This window comes from Rhinolophus sinicus, linkage group LG02, assembly GCF_036562045.2.
Source record: "Rhinolophus sinicus isolate RSC01 linkage group LG02, ASM3656204v1, whole genome shotgun sequence".
NCBI lineage: Eukaryota > Metazoa > Chordata > Mammalia > Chiroptera > Rhinolophidae > Rhinolophus > Rhinolophus sinicus.
The window spans coordinates 9,522,721-9,542,094 of NC_133752.1; the positions used below are offsets into that span (position 1 = coordinate 9,522,721).

Genomic DNA, 19,374 nt, shown 5'->3' on the forward strand with positions numbered 1-19,374 from the left:
AATCTAGCAACAGTAATACCATGAAAAGAATATCCCCAACTTCTGTTTCCTAACTTAGGTGACTAAGTTACCCAGCACACAGGAGCTTGTGTTGGTTGTCTGTACACCTGACCCCTCTACATTTACGTGTGTTGGGACGTGTGCAGGTCACACATCATAGGAGGTTTTATGGCTGGAAGGAGCCTGGCAGATCTCCTAAGTCAATTTCTTTATTTAATAAACCAGATGACACCAGAGTCCAAAGACTAAGAATTTTTAATGACTTGTTTAAGGGGATACGTACTTGGTTTATATGTAGATGAGTCTAGTAGGTATTTGATGATTTTTATACCCATGCTAAAAGACAGAGTCAAGAATAAAAATTCTGCTCCATTTCCTACAGAACCAGGACACTCTTACTGAATCTCAATCTATAAAGAAATATTTACTATGCACTCAATATCGTGGTCGAATAAATAGCAACAATGAGTAGGCTAGCAAGGAAATCATGCTATTCTAGACCAATATGGTCCCTACCTTTTTCAGGGATTACAGTCCAGTGGGACTACTCAGACATTAAAGTGATAATGACAAGGAATTGATAATTAAAGTGATAATTATGAGGGTTAACAAAGAATACTTGTGATGCTGTCAGAATGTATTAAAAAGGGTTTGACCTGGGCAAGATGGCTTCGAAAGGCCTCATTAAGAAACTGATATATGAAGTTTAAAGTAGCTAGCACTTAGTAGCCTAAGTGGCTAGGCAAAGGAGAGGGTCAAAGAAGCGAGTGCCAGGCATAGGGCACAGAATGTGCAAATGCACAGAAGTGGGAAGAAACAAAACCAACCTGTCTGACTCACAGGCAGAGTGGGAGAGCAGCTTGTATCAGAATCAGTGTGGGGTCCAGCACCACACCCATCAAAGTCTAAGCCCCAGGAAGGCAAGATCATGATTTTCTTTTACTTCTTTTGGTCCTAGCATATAATGCTTTGCATATAAAAGATGCTTAATAAAATTTTTTGAATTGAAATGATGAACTAAATTACCTGGAAGTTAACCAGGTAAGGTAAGTTAATTACCTTTCTTGGCAACCTCTTTCCAGAACTTCTCTGCTTTTTTATTTTCACTTATTTTTCTTCTGTACCAGTCTACTCTTTAAAATGTAAAATAAGCTACTGCATTTTCTCCAAAAAACATACCTTTTGAACCAGACTGGACAAATCTGTTCGAAGAACATCATTAACATTATCAAGTTGCTTATCCAAAGATGGGAGCTGAAAATGTATAAAACAAAACGTAAGGCAAGGTAGTTACCTCCATAATTATTTATCATAGAAATCGGAGTCATCTTACATCCAAGTTCCAAGGCCTCTGTATCATAGAGTGTGATCTAAGTTTCTTTTGAACAATAGAGTATTATTTGGTGAAAACACATGTAGCTCAGAATGGCCTCTATAAGCACTGAGTTTTAGATGTTTGGAGTTCTCCTGCTACAGTCAGGTAAAAATTAAGGAAAGGAATTTAACACAGGTTGAACATGTGTGACCTCAGAATTTCAGGTACTGAATACTGTTGAATAAAGTTGTAAACAACCTTTTTAAAAACACATTTAAAAGTAACACAGTCCAGTGCTTATATTGGTGAGTGCTCTAAAACAACTTTTTCATTTTATACTGTACATAGATTTAAAATGTTCTATCTTTTTACCAATACTGGGACAAATATCATGGGCCTCCTGACACGATGTACCGAGAAGGACACATTATCACTGGGTAAAGGGTGCAGACAGGGGTTCCTTGTACCAGCCTTGCAAATTTTCTGCATGTTTAAAAGCACATCAGAATAAAACGTTATCCCCAAAACAACTTGATCTCAAACAATTTAAATGCAAGTATGAATCCTAGGCTCTAACAATCTATTAGATAACAACAAACATGACTGCAGTAGATATGCAGACGCAGATATTGAATGTGAAGTGTTTGAATAAAATTGATTCATGGAATGTAAAAGTGAGAAAAATATAGCTATATTAAAACATTGTTTTATATAAAATATGATATATATATATGTGATATATACATGAGATATATATATATATTATATGAAATGTGATATATATATATCACTATCTTGATAAATTAAAAATCATGAATAGACATGATTATTTTATCTATATCCCAGAACTTTATATATTCAAGTTGCTCCAAATTCTGTTTTTTTTTCTAATCTGAGAAATTACCTTACATTTACATATACGTGGTTAATATACTACGCACATCATTGCAAAATATATTTTAACTTTTAAAGGTCTGCAAAAATCCATTCTGCTTCCTTTTTTTCTTTTTAAAGTTGAATTCATTCTGGTGTTTTATCAAATCAATCGCAGAGAACTCTCAAGGGGTTCCCATTGTTCCTTCTCTCCTGCTGTGACCATTACAGTGCGATGATCAGAATACTGGGAAGGCCGACAGAGACCCAGGCCACTGTGTACCTGACAGGTGTACCCAACCTTAGCCCCGCCCAGCTGGTCCAGTGGCACTGCCCCAGAACAAGGTCACCCTCCTCACCTCATCCACATTGGTGTTGTCATCCAGCTGGTTTAGAGTCATTCTGATGTCATTGCAAGTGGCAGTCACTGGAGCTACAGAGCACTGGGGGTCATTGAGTGATTGTTCCAGGTTCGTTTTAATGTCACTCAGGCTGCTATTAAGTTGTGCAGTTGATCTTTTCAAGTCCCGTAGGGTATTGTTCACGTTCAACAGGGCGTCTTTGGTTTCTTTGATTGCTGTGGGAACACAGTGTGCTTCAGAACAGAGGCATGCCCTAGGCTGGTAATGGTCACATCCCTTCTCATCTATGGAAGTCCCCTAAAGGAACTTGAGATGAACGTGTAAATGTCATTGGAAGACAACTAGAGAAGCCTGCGGCGAGGGACAGTCTGAAAACAGGGACATTTGCTGGCCTCCTCTGCCAGCCACTCCTACAAGCTCAGCTTTCCTGCTTGGGGGCTCTTTCCCACAAGAAGCAGAAGCAGGCACTAACCCAGGAACACAGTGGGGACATTAACTGGCAGGCATTGGAGCAGCAACCTCAGGAAAACGTGTCACCACCCAAGCATTGCCCAACTTTGAAAAGGCCACCCGACAAGCTAGCATCTTCGATCCCAAGCAGTTTGAATTCTCACTGAAAACTGATCACACCCAGACATACTTTAGCTACAGATATTCAAAGAGCTGTAATTAAACAGAGCAACAGTCAAAAGCACAGTTTTGGATTCAGGCAGGTATAGGTACAGATCCAAGCTTCCCTACATGCTGTGTAACTGGGAGCCGATTCCCAAACATTCTACAGCAATTTCCTCATCTGAAAATGGTGACACTGCCACCATGTTGGTCATGAAATGTGGGGGTTAGGACAGGCAGGCTGAAACTCCTCAATGGCAGTAAGTCCATTTGTTTTATTTTGGGGATCCCCACAGCCTAGAACACATTCTTATACTAGGACATCCCTAGCAATTGTCTATTATCCTGACTTCTCTGGGGCATAGAGCTCCATACTCACTACTAGGAGGTAGCAAATAACAACTCTTTTCTGTAGTGATTTAAAACGACAGCAGAAAAAGATGTAAAATTTAAATTAGAGGGCTTTGCTTTTCTTCTAAGCAAATTAAGTCTTCCAGGCTCACAAACACAGATGGCAGAACCACATTTGGGTGTTGCTAGGAAAAATGCCCTTAAGAACTGGTTTCCCCAACTTTCCTGAGCAACCACGTAAAACTTAGTTGCTAAAACAACACCACACACACACACACACACACACACACACACACACACATTTTCATGCTTCCATGTAGTGGAATCTCACCAAAAGTAGTTTGAGACCTCATTCCAATTCTGCTACTACCTGTAACAGCACCGTTGGCAACTTCCTTCACCTCCTGGGACCTCAGTTTCCTCATCTGTGAACTAGGGTCATCTCCTGGTTAGTAGAAGAGTCTATAATTTTAAACAGTGTCCCAGCAGGTTTGATCTTAGGATATGGCAGTGCCCATGTCCTCCAAGATGGCACCGCAGCAACCTAGCTTTGATGAGACCAGGGGACGCTTCCAGGACTGGACTATATGACCATCGGTCCCAAATTCTGCAACCTTATCTGAATAGGAAATCTTAAGGTCTCCTTCAAACAACCTTTCATCTTAAATTTTGGCCCAGTTGTATCTTAACAATATTTGAGACTATAATAATATTTAAGACTTTACCAAAGAGTCACTCTTGGCCTCAGTTTCTCATCTTTCCCACCTACATCCCAGGATTATCAACAAAGAATAGATCTGGTACCTGGCTCTTATTAGAGGCTCAATAAATATCTATGGTAGCAAAACAAGAAACAAAGAACACAGTTGCAACTAGAAACAAAGAACGCAAAAGAACATGCCAAAATGCATTTCATATCCCACAAGACACACGCATATTTGCATGTTTTGTCGTTTACCTCTCATGGTTAACCTTTCTACTTTGACTTCAAGGTAAGTTATTTTAAGGCAAGAAACAAACAAACAACAAAAAATGATAGATGATAAAATAAATTTTGTCCAATTAGGCACCGTCTACAGACATTCTGGGTCACGTGTACTGACTCAGAGGTAATAAATATCATATTTTTCCTAAAGTCTTCAAAGCATTTTATGTCTATAAAATATCTACTGGGTTGTAATTCTGGCAGTCATTCTAGGCTTGCCAAGATCACATATATTAATATTATGTATCTGAAGTCAGTGGAAAGATATTTCAGATTCTCAATTTCAGTGAATTAACATTTTACCAGCTCATAGCACATTCTTTGATAGATCTTGACCTGCCGTTCAGATGGGCCACTAAACACATAAGGCTGCAAAAAATGTTTAGCAAAAAAATTACTGAAACAGTTTTTAAGCACAGTTTAAGAAGCCTTAGCAACACCAGAAGCTAAACGTTAACTTATTCAGGCTGACTTTAAAAAGAAAAAGAAAAAATAGAACTTTAACACTGATACATGAAGTACCGAAGAGAAAAATAAAATGGGTTTTAATTACCTTTAATCCAAAGAGAATTTTAATTCAAACATTACAACTTGGGCAAATGATGGGGCAAAAAGTAAAGGTCCATGCCAACCACACTCCATCACTCAGTCCTTCTTCACAGCCTTTACCTTTATATAGTTTTGGAGCTGGAAGCGATCTCGGCAGGCCAATATTCCAAATGCACTGACTCATGAGGGCCATGGGCTACAGGGGCACCTGCCATCATCTCGTGGCCACACCAGCACTTGAACTTCACATTCCTTACTCTTCCTCCAGAGTTACACTATGCTGTCTTGCCGGGGATGGCACCGAAGCACGCTACATCTTCACATTCTCAAATGTACCCCAAACCATCTATTATTAGGTTGCTGCAAAAGTAACTGCAGTTTAAAAGGTTAAAAATAATTGCAGAAACCGCAATTACTTTTGCACCGGCCTAATTTTATGGCCCAGGCAGTACAGGCTTTATAGGCAGACGGGGGCCTGAATCCCAACTCCACCACTTCCCAGCTCCCTCATATTGGAAGTTACATGATTTCTCAGCCTGTCTTGAGTTGGTAAAATACAGGTGACGGTACCCACCCCACGGGTTGGTTGTGAGCAATGACTAATGTGACGCAGAAAAAGCAGCTGGTTCACAGCACAGACATTTTCTCAACCTTTGGAAGGGCCTAGGAGGTCTTATTGTCATTGCAGTTGAATGTGAAGTTATTAAGGTCAGGATAAAACTACATAATGTGTATTTCTACTTTCCAGAACTTGTTTTTTTTTTAGGGGAAAAGAAAAGAGTAATCGATAGATCCCAAAGCCTAAAATTCTATGGACCACTCATCTTCTATAGCAGAAGTCAACAAGGCTTTTCTGTGAAGGACCAGGCAGTGAACACTTTCGGCTCTGAGGGCCACAGCATCCCTGCTGCCCCCAAGTTGACCATCACAGTGTGAAAGCAGCCACAGAGATGTCTAAAGAGAGGAGCATGCCTGCCTTCCGATAACTTCTGTGTACAATGGGTGGAAGTCCTGATCAAATTCTGCCACTATTATTTCAAATGACTTGTAGACCATTGGTACAACAGCTTTGACACAAGCTTCAAAAACAACAACAACAAACAAAACGCTATCATGACACAGTGTGCCTTCTCCTGGTCTGTTAGCATGACCACAGATTGTGGCTCTCACTCCAGTCAACTCTCAGGGGAACCAAGAAAAGGGAGAGTGAACCTGGGTAGCCGGAGATTTCCGGGTGGAACATTCTTTCGGTCACTTCTGTCTGTCACAGCACTTACCTTCTGCCATGGCCTTGATGTCATCAAGAACGGGGGTCACTTTCGGTCTTAGTTGTTCATGAATTCCACCTCCTAGCAACGATTTAATATCTAATTTCAAAGAAGCATAAGGGGGTGTGAGGGTAGTTCCATGGATTTCCTCCCCTTACCACACATGCTCTTCACCACGCAGGATGCCCTTCCTGGAAAATTATCTCTCGTCTCTCCTGCCGTGAAATCCCCTTTATATTCTCGACCTTGTTTAGGCCTTGACTCTTGTGTGATTTCTCCATATTCTGCAAAGCGCCCACACCAGCTGTGCCCCAGTGAAAAATCAGTCACCAGAAACTCGCTATTTAATTGTACTAGGAACTCAGTGTTAACCGCCTTGGGCCATGACTCCCTGTGGCCCTGATCTCTTCAACTAACTAGACCAGGGTCTTTCAACCCCCAACATTTGGGGCTGGATAATTGTTTGTCATGGGGACTGGCCTCTGCGTTATAGGATTTTTAGCTACATTCCCTGGTCTCTACCAACAGATGACAGTAGCACTGCCCTCCACCCTCACCTGACTGGGACAACCAAAAATATCTGCAAGTATTGCCAAATGTCGCCTTGAGGGCAGAAGAGCCTGTGGCTGAGAATCACTAAGTTAGGCTGTGTGTGAGCTCCCAGTGGGCATGCAGGAACGAACACTGCCCAGGAACAGTGTGGTCCTGGCAGCAAAAGAACAAGAATGATGTGCAAGGCCTCGGGAAGCTTAAGCTCAAAACTAGTACAAGGTCACAAGTATTTCTTTTCTTTTTTTACCATTAACATTTTTATTTAAATTTTACAAAGATTTTAATTACATATAATATTGCTGTGGACGCTCCCACCAACCTCAGGGTATCTTTCTTTTTTTTTTGGTTACACTTGACATTCACGCCCACCCCTTTATTTCTGAAGCCCTCTGGTCTCTCAGGGGCCTGTTTCTGTCTTCAACAGTGGATGTGACAGAGACCCGTTACTTCCCTCAAGGAGGCACAAAGAACAAACGCTTCTGGCTACAAGAAAGCAAAGGCATTCTTACAATAAATACTGATAACAAACTGCAATTCTCAGTAACTCTAGGGGATTACTTTTCTGTTTTTCCCCTACTTTCACACAGAAATTGTAGAAATAGCATACTTCATTTCTTAGTCCACATTTTATGGGAGGTGGCCATAGTGCCTTAAAGCCAAAACAAACAAACAAAAAAATTGAGGCAACTTTAAATTTTACTCACTGTCCAGATCTGAGAATGCCTTTTCCTTAGTGGTGGTATACTGGCCCAATACATAGTTGATTTGCTAAAAAATAAAAATAAATTAAAAAAGAAAAAAGAAAGAAGGAAGGAAGGAAAGAAAATTACATGAAACCGCTTCTAAGGTCCAAAGCTATAATAAAAAGAGATCTAACATACACAAATTATCTTGAATCAGAACATTTTGAAAAGAAAGCAGGTTCTTAGAAATGTTCACATTTTTCTGACACCCAGACTTCTTAATAATACGCCAAAGCTTATTGGCTTAATGATTTATAATTTCTCAGGTTTCTGAGGATTGGCTAGGTGGATTGTCTGGTCAGGGCTGGCTTGGCTGGGGACAAACAGACCCCCCTCTCTACATGGCCTCTCATCTTCCAAGCGGCCAGCCTGAGTGTTTTCACAGTGTGGTCCTGGCAGCAAAAGAACAAGAATGATGTTCAAGGCCTCGGGAAGCTTAAGCTCAAAACTAGCACAGGGTCACGTCTGCTGCATTCTTTGGGTCAGAGCACGTCACAGGGACAGCCCAGATTTGAGGGGTTGGAAACAGACCCACTTCTTGAAGGGCAGAACTCTAAAGAATTTGAGGCCGTTTGTAACCTATCACACTAGGACCGTTTTATTTAGTTACTGTTACTGAGCTGGGCTCCCAAGAGACTGCTTACTCTTCTGTCTCCTGTGTCTTAGCAGCTCCCCACACCCTTCACAACCCCGGTACCATCATTTTAAAATAACTGTTGCCAATCTTCTCAGTGAAAATGTACATCATTATTTAATTTCTCATTTTTCCAATTACTAGAGTAAGGTTAAATATCTTATTATGTTTGGGGACAGTTATATTTCCTCTGTAAAATGACTGTTCACACTCTCCACCTAATTGTTTATAGATTTGTTAAGAGCTTTTCATATATTTTGAAGTAAATAAGTTTTCCCAAAAGACATAACAATCTACTACCCTTCCAGGTTGGTGAAAGTAACTCCAAAGTTCACTAGCCACAATTGCTATGTATTTAATTTTGCCAACATTTTAGGGGAAAGCTTTTACTTTGGAGTGTTTAGAATGACAGGTTAAAAATATTATGAAGACTTATTCACAGATTAGGAAAATAAAACATTTCCCTCTCTGTATTGCTATAAAACTATGGATAAAATTAGCTTTTCTAATTTCAATATTAAAACATGCCAGCATCGTTTGCTCTTTTAGTTCCAACCACATTTTAAAAAACTACTACAATATTTAATGTGTTAGTATGTTTTAGACTGAAATAAACTTGGAAGAACACATCCTATGTGAGGTGACCCAGGGGCTCTGGCGGGCTCTTAGTGAATCCAGTAGGAAAGCATCCTTCTCTCCAGGTTGGTACCCATGATCTGGCAACATATGTTTGGGCTGGTTTCTGCTCAGACATTTTAGAAAACAATGTTCTGAATAGACAAGACATCAACTTGCTTCTGGGACATAGAAAAAACATGTCTTCAGGCAATCCATTTCCCCTCGCCCAAAGACAACGTGTGTGTTTACTGGTCTGAGCGCTTGCACGTGTGTGTCCCCTTCCCAATCTATATAGGTATTAACAAACAGAAGTTTATAAAGTAGAAAGATTTCATTACCGAGGTAACTTCATGCAAACAACAGAAGTTAACTATAGTGTCAAAAAGAAAAGATAATGGCACGCAAAGATTTTTCCTTTTAAAAAAACATGAGGCCATTAAAATGGGTAACCACTGTTATAATATGTACTATAATTTTATGTTACACTTTTATAAAATAAAATAACACCAATTTTGAAATTAAGCTTTTATACTCTTTTGGACATTACTCGCTGGGCCTTTATTTCATCTATAAAATTAAAAGATAACACCTGTCTACATTGATTCAGTGGGTTTCTACAAGGTCCAAATGCAATTTCAGTTATAGACAGGAACTCTGAAAGGCCCCAAACACAAAGCATCACGGGATACAGAGCCTGTGGTTTTTACCGATGGAGTTTCATTCAGGAGAGTTCTCAAGTCTCTGAAATTGCTGTCTGCCAGTTTCCGAGTGTTTTCGATCTGGGTCCTCAGGTGGTGGTTTGCCACAAAACCATAGATGATACCAACGCTGCAGGAAAAGCCAAGAAGAAAGAGCATTTACTGAGGGACCTCAGAGGACTGGCGAGGCCCAGGGTAGTGAGGGAAACCTAACCGCAGAAGTGAGGGAGCAGGGCTGCTGAGAACCCCCAAATAGGCAGGACCTTCTTCCCCACTCGGCCCTCTCCCCTACTACAGCCTTCCCCCCGCGATCCCATAATCCATCCACCGCCAACACGTGGGCCACAAAACAGGACTCCGTCCTATCAGAGAAGACACATATCCACTTAGGATACATTGTTCTGTTAAACACTGAATCTCATAAATGGAACAATGTTCCTGAGAAATTGTGCAGGAAATAGTAATTAACAAAGGTTATACAATCCAGCCCCATTCCTACAGATGTGTCAGGCACACCCCCCCACCCCATGCAGCGCACACATGAACACACCCCACACACATACCTCTGCTCCCTGCAAAGGAGACTAACAGGAAAAATACCCAAATGATAAGACTGGCTTGGGCTTTCTAACATTTTTGGTTTCTCTAATGGTCTTTGTTAGTTTTCATATTGTCTGGGTTGAAAAGAAACACGAGTTACTTTAGTATTAAAATGCTCTGTGAAAAGCTGCAAACAATAGTGTGTATACTACACCCTTCCATTTTATATAAAGCACAAAATTGTGCAAAATGATGCTGCTAAAATTCAGTGGTTGTCTTTGGGGATGGGTAGCTAATGATGTAATTGGTGTGTTCACTTCATGGAAACTCATGCATATACATTTATGACAGGGACACTTTTCTCCACGGAAAATACAGTTCAATAACGAGTTTCAAAAACACTATATGAAAGGCATCTTGTATGAAAGTTTCCTCTATGTGAAAATAAGGAACATATTTTTCAAGCCAAAAAAGTCTACATTTAATCATTCTGAGGGTTTTTAATGTTGACTCGTTATTAACAATCTCCTGACTTAAGTTAATTTGACCAGTGGGTTTGTTTTCGTATCAAAGCTTTCCAACATTAAAATGTTACATTTAAAATTGCTAATTACCAAAGCTTTGTTGGATTTAGCCACTAGGTGGCAGTAAGGAATTACATAAACAACACAACACACTATTTTTACCTACAGAAGTCAATAAAATTGTTCAGTTTGTAACCATTCAATGGAAGGTGTGGCTAGAACAAAGGTAGAACATGGTTTTGATAGAACAAAGGTTTTTTTGCAACTAATAGGCAAACTTTGGGAAAAGTAATTCTGATGCAGAATATCAATACTTTGCACCAACAGCAACATCTTAGGCTTTATGTATTCATATATTTACAGGTAGGGTGGCCAAGTGTTCATTTCTGCACCAAAAGAACCATGTTCCCAAGAAGGCTCTCAGTTTTGGGTAAGTGGGGACAATCATTCATCCCGTTTACAACTGATTCATTCCAAGGAGCGCTGGTTCATCGCTAGTCTCTTAAAACATTTTCCCATAGCAATATTACATACTCCTAGGCACATTAGGTTTCCCAAACTAATCCCAAAAAGTCTAACGTACAATGTTGAACAATATTTCTTATGTTTAGCATGTTTCAGTGGAATGTGTGCTAGGGTAGAAACGTAAGATGTTGCCACTTTTGCCACTAACTCACACTGTGCAAACTTGAGAAAGTTATTTTCTTTTTGTGAGCTTCCATTGGTATCACAAAATTCAAAATTAGATTGGATAAGTACTTCTCAAGCTGCAAAGGAGAGGCAGTGGATGTCCACAAGTCCTCTAACATTTTTTTTTTCTTAAGTTTGGGTTCATGCTGATGGTTATCTTCAAAAATGAATCTTAACATTATTCTGTGCCATTTGGAATGACCACGTTATAATCCATTTTTGTCAGTCTTAAGTCTGCATTGGCATTTTCGAGGCAGACTTTGCACCATACCAGGGATAGTTATTAAGTGAGGCACTCATGCCAAGTAAGACCAAATGACCCCAAATAATGACTTTGGTTCAGTGAGAAGAAAACACTAGTTGGGTCATAGCAATGCATCTGGAGCTTTATTTACCGTGCCAACTTTCAAACATCCACGACAAGTCAGGATCTCCACCTGAATACGCCTGTCCACCACAAGATTTCACATGGGGAGCCCTTGCTGTCTCCCCAGCATGTCCAAATTATTCGTCATTCATTATGCTCCAGCCCATTCTATCATAAAAAGCCCAAGTGAACTTGGGGAACAAACAGCAAGTCCACGTCTACTTGGGCTTTGCTGACCCCTCCCCAGAGTGGAGAACCTCCCTGCCCTGAACTCCCAAGGGGCTCTCCCTGAAATTCTGATGGGCTATTTCTCACTTCATACTCTATTTTGTCTTTAATTTTACCTGTGTTTAATTTCTCTAAAAAGGAGTGGAAACTGCTTCTTTGTCGACTTTGCACAATGCTGGGTCTATGAGCCATCGAGGGTGCTCAGTGAAGCTGGCTTTGAGGATTGAGCTTTGTTTCATTTGGTCTATTTAGAAGATTAGCCGTATGTTTGGAGTGTCCAAGTCAGAAACTGTCTTTGTTCCTTTATTGAATAAATAAATGCCTGTACTCACAAGACCATCAATCAGTGAAATGAATTACAATATGACACTGAATTTCAATGCAACAAATTTAAAAAGACCCATATTTCTGCTAATCAATTGTGGATCCAATTAAAATGAAAGCATTGATCATTTTTAAAAAACTGATCTAAACAGAATTCTGGAATAGAATTCAGCAACTGTCAAAGCTGATTTTCAAACCCATAACACATTGTAAATTTTATATTAAAATTAAGGATGGAAAATTCAAATGCCTACATGGGCAGGCAGAAAGAATGAAGGGCAAAGTGTGAGGCGTGGACCTATAGGAGCTGGGAGAACAAAGATGAGGGTGGGGGCAGCTGCTCTGTAGTTCTAGCAAGTGCCACTGTGATGGCAGACCAGCATTGCCAGATCTTCACAAATATCTGGAAATCTGGATTGTTATGTAAAATCACCTGTTTTTCAATGTTAGCAACTAATCAAAGGAAAAAAAACTATAAATACCATGCAAACTAATTGGTCTCCATTTGCAATCTCTAATTTAAAACTTCTACTTAAACACAAAAGCTGTCAAAAACATGTACTACTATTATGCAATATAACAAAATCTCTTGAAATTTTATCAGAAGATAGGAATTTTATTGTTCATGGCATATTAGCATTACGTCTTCTATATTTTATTATGGACAGACTAATTTTATTACATATACACTTAAAAGTAAATACTTAAAACTTTTAAAGGGTAAGGCTAAAGTTTTAAAATTTGTAGCAATTTTTTTCTACCAATTTTTACTGACTTAATGGAATTAGCCAAAAAAAAAAAGCCAAATAAATAATTTCACTTTGTAACTGATCTCTTATTTTTTAAATATCATTTTTAAATTTCAATTTTAAGTAACTAGTTAGTCCTCTCATTCACATTAAGAAAGTCTCATGATTTTTAGGCATGCAAGCTTAATTTCTTTTCTGAAATCTTGTGGCCTCCAACTCAGGAAATGACAATCACATCACAATAAAAAATGAACTTTGGAAAAGTACTCATCTTCCTGAAAATGACTGGGATTCAATTTTCGCCATGGTAACTGGCAAAAGTTGACTTATCATGCTCTAAAGCTTGGAAATATACTAGAGAAATAAAGGCATGGCTGTTCCTTTTTGTTTGTTTATGTATAACCTTATTGAAATTCTGAAAAATGCAGTGACGACAAATAAAAAGGAAAGAAAGAAGAGGAAACTTGGCTTTTTCTGGTGTGAGACACATCTGCTTAAACAGTCTACAGTGAGAGGTGGAAATTCCATCTTCTACTGATGGTCAGAATTACATAAACATATGTCAACGTCTGTGGAATTCTAACATTCGCAGCTGCCTATGGAAAAGCTCAAACAGAGAAAGAACATGACCACATATATTCCACATGTAGTAGGAGATTTTTCTTCTTAACACCTATGCCTTTCTCAATAAAAAACAAAAGATTAAAAACAATTTTAAACACAAAATCGTGGATGAAAAATTAGAGTACTCAAGACTAATTTAAAAACCAACTTTGGTTTTTAATCGTAACACTTTGTATAGAGCCACCAAATGAAACTGAGTGTGATAAAAGGCAAGTGGATTACTCTGGCCTTCTGAATTTAAAAAAGAGTCATATACAAGGATTATTTATCAATAGTATCCAATCTCTGCTGAGGCCACTGCAAGCCAGAGGCTAACAGCTCCTTTCCTCTCTCTTTCTGCCTTCTAGTTCTGCTGACATACACTCCCCTTTTATTTTATCTAATCTTCTAATTTTGTGCACATACTATCTTTTCCTTTCTACTTAATAATAATATAGAAACCTTTACTTTCCCCAAATCTTTACTTTCTGGACTAATTTCGATTACTTGCAAACAATACATAGCTAGTGTGCAACCCATGATGTTGAAGATACTTGCAAACCAGTAGGGGTTTCAAAAGGAAGACATCAAAATAGCATTCTCAATTAAAAAATTAAAGGCAAAAAAATTTAAACTTCTAGTCTGAATTTAAAGTAAACAAAATAATCTCAAATACTACTCTTATTTAGACCTATGTATAATTAATATATACATTCAATGTATGATATAAAAAATAAACTAGTTTTAAATTTGTCACTTAGCCTCAAATAATTGATCAATGTTAGTTTAATTATATTGACATTTAAAATTGTGATTTTCAAATTAATAACTTATTTGGGCGAGGAAAAATATCTTAATCACAGAATGTATTTTTTAAAAGAATTTTCTAAACTAAAATATTCTCAAGAGAAAAAAACTTATCTAAATTTGTTTGATGGGTCTGAGCTCTCAAGAATAAAAATATTGTAGCATTCATTTTATATATAAGTGAAAGCCAAGTTTATTTATGACTTTGCAGCTTTGTTGTTTATCTATTTTGGTACCTAAAACATAATATAAATAATTCAGTCAGTTCAGGGGAACTATAATATATAACACATAATTATATGTAATGCAAATAAAAGTTCAATTTAAAAATAGAAACCCAATACAGGATATATTCTTTATTCAAAACTAAATTGAAAGTCCATTATTACATATGTAAACATTTATTTGAAAAAGCTAACCCTAACCCTAACCCTAACCCTAAGCTCAACCCTAACCCGAATCCTAAATTCAATCCTAACCCTAACACTGACCCTTTTACTAAACATACTACACCTAAACTCGACCCTAACCCTTACAAAAAAAACAAAACAAAACAAAACAAAAACATTTATTAGGGTAAATGAGTAAGTACATGCAATAAAGAATTTTCCTGAAATGACATCGTATGTGTTTATATCAAGTGAAAACTATTACACTGTTCAATCAGTGACCACACTAACAAGAAGCCTTAGCTAAGGGTAAGTATTTTCAAATGACGCTTCTCATCTGAGCCTCATCTTTGCTGTCCAAGGTGTACCAAGGGGGACAAACTCAGATGTCCAAGTTTTTGTATGAATAAAGGATGTAGGTTTCAGCCTCGCAGGACATACACAAAGGTCTGACAGGTCTTTGGGCTATAAATGACATTTTTCTGGTAGCTGGGGAGGAAGTAACAGCTGTAGGATCCATGCATTCCTGAAAATACGTCACGAGCAAAGCAGGGAGACAGGGACATCTGGAATTACCATTGACCTGATTCTAAGCAACCTTTCAGAATTCAGTGTGAAGGAACAGATTCAAATTATTTACAGACAGACAGAGAGAGAGAGATAGAAAGAGAGAGAGAGAGAGAGAGAGAGACAGAGAGAGAGAGAGAGACAGAGAGAGAGAGAGAGACAGAGACAGAGACAGAGAGACAGAGAGATGCCCACACTCCCATCTCTCAGAGAGAACACAAAATAACCCTGGTGGCTAAACAAGGGTGCATGAAATTAGCTAACACATTCCCTTGGATCTTGTTTACAAGCATATTGTTAAAGTCTATTATTTCACTATTTTCAGTATAAGTATCTCTTTCTTAACAAAAAATAATGCTCTATTATAAGGGGTAACACACTGGCTTTTCGTTTTTGTGGGGATATTTTGGTTGTTCAATTTTAATCTCTAGTGTAATTACTTCTGTAGGTTATGTCTGACTATGGTAGGTGATTCAAAAGAGACAAACTGTCTACGTGCAGTAAGACATGAGTTCCCTTTCTTCCTCCCCACAACTGCCAATTTCCTTCCCATAGGCAACGGCTGCCGTGGAGGACCTGGCAATCTGTCCACATATGCTCTATGCAAACAGAACCCAGTGTCTGTGTCTCCCTCCTCCTTTTGTGTTTATCACTGGTACCATGTTCTGCACACGATCTGCCACCTGCTCTTCTCACTTCATCTCGCTTGGAGACGGTTTTGTATCAGCTTTCCAATGGGTATGCTGCATTTCAATGAATGGACAAAGCACACGTCTTACCCAGCCCCTGCTGGTGGCCACACATAAAGAACTTTTCTTCCTGAATTTGCAGCCAGAACTTAAATTGTTCCATTTAATTTTGTTTAAGTTCTGTGTAGGTCTGTTTTCTGCTTAAATTCCCAAATATCAGTTATTTAGCAAAACTTGTAAAATCTCACTCATGACTACCAAGCAAAAGTGGCACTTGGAGAAACGGCGAGGAGGAGGCACACGGCCAGTCCCCACTGTCTCTGTGTCTCCTGGAGGCCGAGCGTCATTCATGTCATAGGCACTTCGTTTCTGTGACTAAATGACGTGTTGGTTGAATGAATGAGGCAATGGGGAACGATGACCAAATATCACAACCAGGGGCCAGTGTCATGAAGTGCATTCCTCAGCTGAGGAATCTGTTGGGGACTCAACAAAATGCCATCGTCCTAAAAGCAGTGTACTTCTGATTTGTCAGTTAGTTGGAAAACTTTTCACGGGAGCAGCTCCAAAACAAACATCTTAAATTGAGATGTGTGTTCCAGACTTCAAGAGAAGGTAACAGCTTAATTGCAATTTCAAGAGAACTGGATCTATTATTTAAAAGTTAATTCCATTCTACAATACTCTCAAATTCCCAAATTCAGGGACTGTACCCCACCTCTAAGATCCCTAGGCACGTACAAAACAACTAACAAACACTGGCTCTGCCTTCCTGCAGGCTGCTATCTCTAAACGCTATTCAAGACGAGGGAGCTGCTGTTCTAGGAAATAAATGCTTCCTGTAGTTTGAGATTTATCAGGATGTCTTCAAGATGAAAAAATACTAAAGGGTTGGCTTATTACTTAAGTTAGGGAAGCGTGATTATAATGATAATTTCTGGTTATAGTGACATCTTTTTTAACTGCTCTAGACAAGCATTTTTGTTCTCTCTTTTCTATTTTTAGGTGTTTGGTTTTTTTAAATTGTTGTTTTGTTTTTAAACTCATGGGCTTAACAGTTAAAACATGAGATGTTCCTCACTGACCAAAAACCCAACCAACTGTTGTCCAAGATTCTACTTGCCTTATAAATATACAGATCACCAAGAGGGAGACTGCAAAGTATTTCCTCAGGAAGGTCCCATTTTTCTTCTGTCGCTGGTGCATTTCTCCGCCACACTTGTTACAGCAACGACACAAAGCAAAGCAAAACCCCACCAGAGGCATCAGAATAATAAAAAGCAGTCCCAGGACAGCACAGATAATAATCCCAATCTCATAACGGATGACCTGTAAATCAAAGAAAAGAAACAGCACATACTGTAACACAAACTAACAAGAGGAACATTTCACGGTGGACACACTTCATTTCCTTTACCCTATTTCTACCATGACTGGGTTTGTGCGAGCCCCTGAGCCTGTGCTTCCATATTGAAGCTCCTTCTTGAAACAGAGGAAGCAGAGATTCGAGTCATCAGAATATAGAACCAAACGGCTACTATTTTCTTCCAACACCCAGGAAAATGTCCACATGCAAGGTCAAGTTGCAAATAGTTTAATTTCAACCCCAGAGGCAGTCTGTTTCTTTTTAAATGGCGCAACAGGTATTGGCAGAAGAACTTGCATAGTAAAGAACCTATGTTTAGGGGGCTTTTCACCAGAAAGATAGGACCAGTAGAAGTTATTAAGGAATCAAAGTGGTTTGGATTGGATCAATTCATGACAAGTTCCAAACAAATCTGGAACATACATACATTTAGAAAAAAGGTTCCGACTTCCTGAGTCAGACATGGCCACTCACCTAGTTTCCCCACCCATACGCTGGGAATAATAACACATACCTTGTAAGGTCATTGTGAACATTACAGATAACATATGATTAGTTATAACGTGCCAAGTAAAGTACCTGGCACAGAGCAGACGCTTAATAAGTGGCAGTTCTCCCCGGTGCCGCATCTCAGACGGTTCCTGGATTCCTAGGAACTGGCATGTCTTCTAGATACAATCATATGACCTAAACATATTTTCATAATCACTCCTGGCTTTATTCTGGGATAAATAAAAATTAATGCAACTGGATGACGAAACTTGATCTCTTTCCAATCCATGTATACCGTTACTCACATTTCCACAAAGCAAGACCTTTTTAAAGAACGGTAGAAAATTATAGATTGGCAGTTTGTAACTAATGGGCCAGCTGGTTAGCAAACGATTCTGCAGCCAAGCTGAGCAGAGTCAAACAAATCACAAGTGTTGTTCCTAGGGGCAAATGTGTTGTCTTGAGAGACAGAACACCTAAACTTGGAGTCAGAAGACCTGCTCTCAATCGCAGCAGTGGCTTCTAGCTCCCTAAACTGGAAAACGTTATAGTAGCACTAACCTCGTAAGTATAGTGTAAGGGACATATAATGAAATGATTTAATGTGAAAACAATAAGCCAAGTGCCCAGAAAATATTCAATCAATATTTATGAACTCTGTGAGTAAATGCTCAAGAGTATTAAATCAGGGGCACATGGCACGTGAAAATTATCTGGCCCTCCCAATGGCCAGGAAAAGTCATTATTTTCTGGCACTGTCAACACTTTCTTGAAAATTCACATCATTAGCCAACCAAGAAACCAGCCCCAGACACTCCAGATTCTTACTTATTTTGCTACCATTTCTCAGCCAATATCCTAAATTATTTACTATTTTTAAAGGAATTTAAAATCCTATCTGAATCTTAGGAAACACTGAACCCAAACTGAGGACAGAAGGTGTATTGAAATGTTTTAAGTATGCTGCTCCTTTTAGCTCCAAATATAAATTTTATGTTTGATATAGGACCTTGCCTATGTTACTGACTAAACATTAGGTCATCAAACAGGATCAGGAACAAGGTATACAGGTATGACATTTCAAGAGTTTACTATGACACTGAAGTCTGGCAAGGACCTAAATTGTTTTCTGAAACACCAAGCTCTCTGGAGCACTTTGTGAATTATGTTGAAGGGAAGCTCAAGATTTGAACTTGCCGAGATGGACCGCTATTCTTCCATGAACTGCTAAAACTGAAAGAGAAGACTAAAGACAATGGCAGAAACAAAAATGAAAAAATCATGTAAAGACCATTGCAGTGGAGATAACAGTGAAGCATAGAAAGTTCTGGCAAAAGCATCACATGACTCACTGGCTTTAAACAGAGCAACGTGAAGCAGCAGACATGAACTTTACCTTCAGAGTCAAGACTACATTTTCTGGCTGTGGCAGACAAGGCAGGTGAGGAGTTTGTATAAGGCAGAGGCAGCATGTGTCAA

General features: G+C 38.9%; 1 protein-coding gene across 8 annotated transcripts in view; it reads right to left on the reverse strand.

The window, feature by feature from the left end:
• The window catches only part of PROM1 (prominin 1), a 123,217-nt gene that overhangs the window by 25,162 nt on the left and 78,681 nt on the right, over positions 1 to 19,374 (reverse strand). For 7 of the 8 annotated variants that reach the window (XM_074321631.1, XM_074321611.1, XM_074321614.1 and 4 more), the window contains exons 4-10: positions 19,292 to 19,318; positions 17,161 to 17,366; positions 9,570 to 9,690; positions 7,572 to 7,635; positions 6,325 to 6,414; positions 2,548 to 2,765; positions 1,180 to 1,254 (exon numbers count right to left, since the gene is read on the reverse strand). In XM_074321631.1, coding sequence (XP_074177732.1) covers positions 1,180 to 1,254; positions 2,548 to 2,765; positions 6,325 to 6,414; positions 7,572 to 7,635; positions 9,570 to 9,690; positions 17,161 to 17,366; positions 19,292 to 19,318 — 801 coding nt within the window. The remainder of the gene's footprint in view (positions 1 to 1,179; positions 1,255 to 2,547; positions 2,766 to 6,324; positions 6,415 to 7,571; positions 7,636 to 9,569; positions 9,691 to 17,160; positions 17,367 to 19,291; positions 19,319 to 19,374) is intronic. The other variant, XM_019713028.2, reaches the window with a different exon arrangement.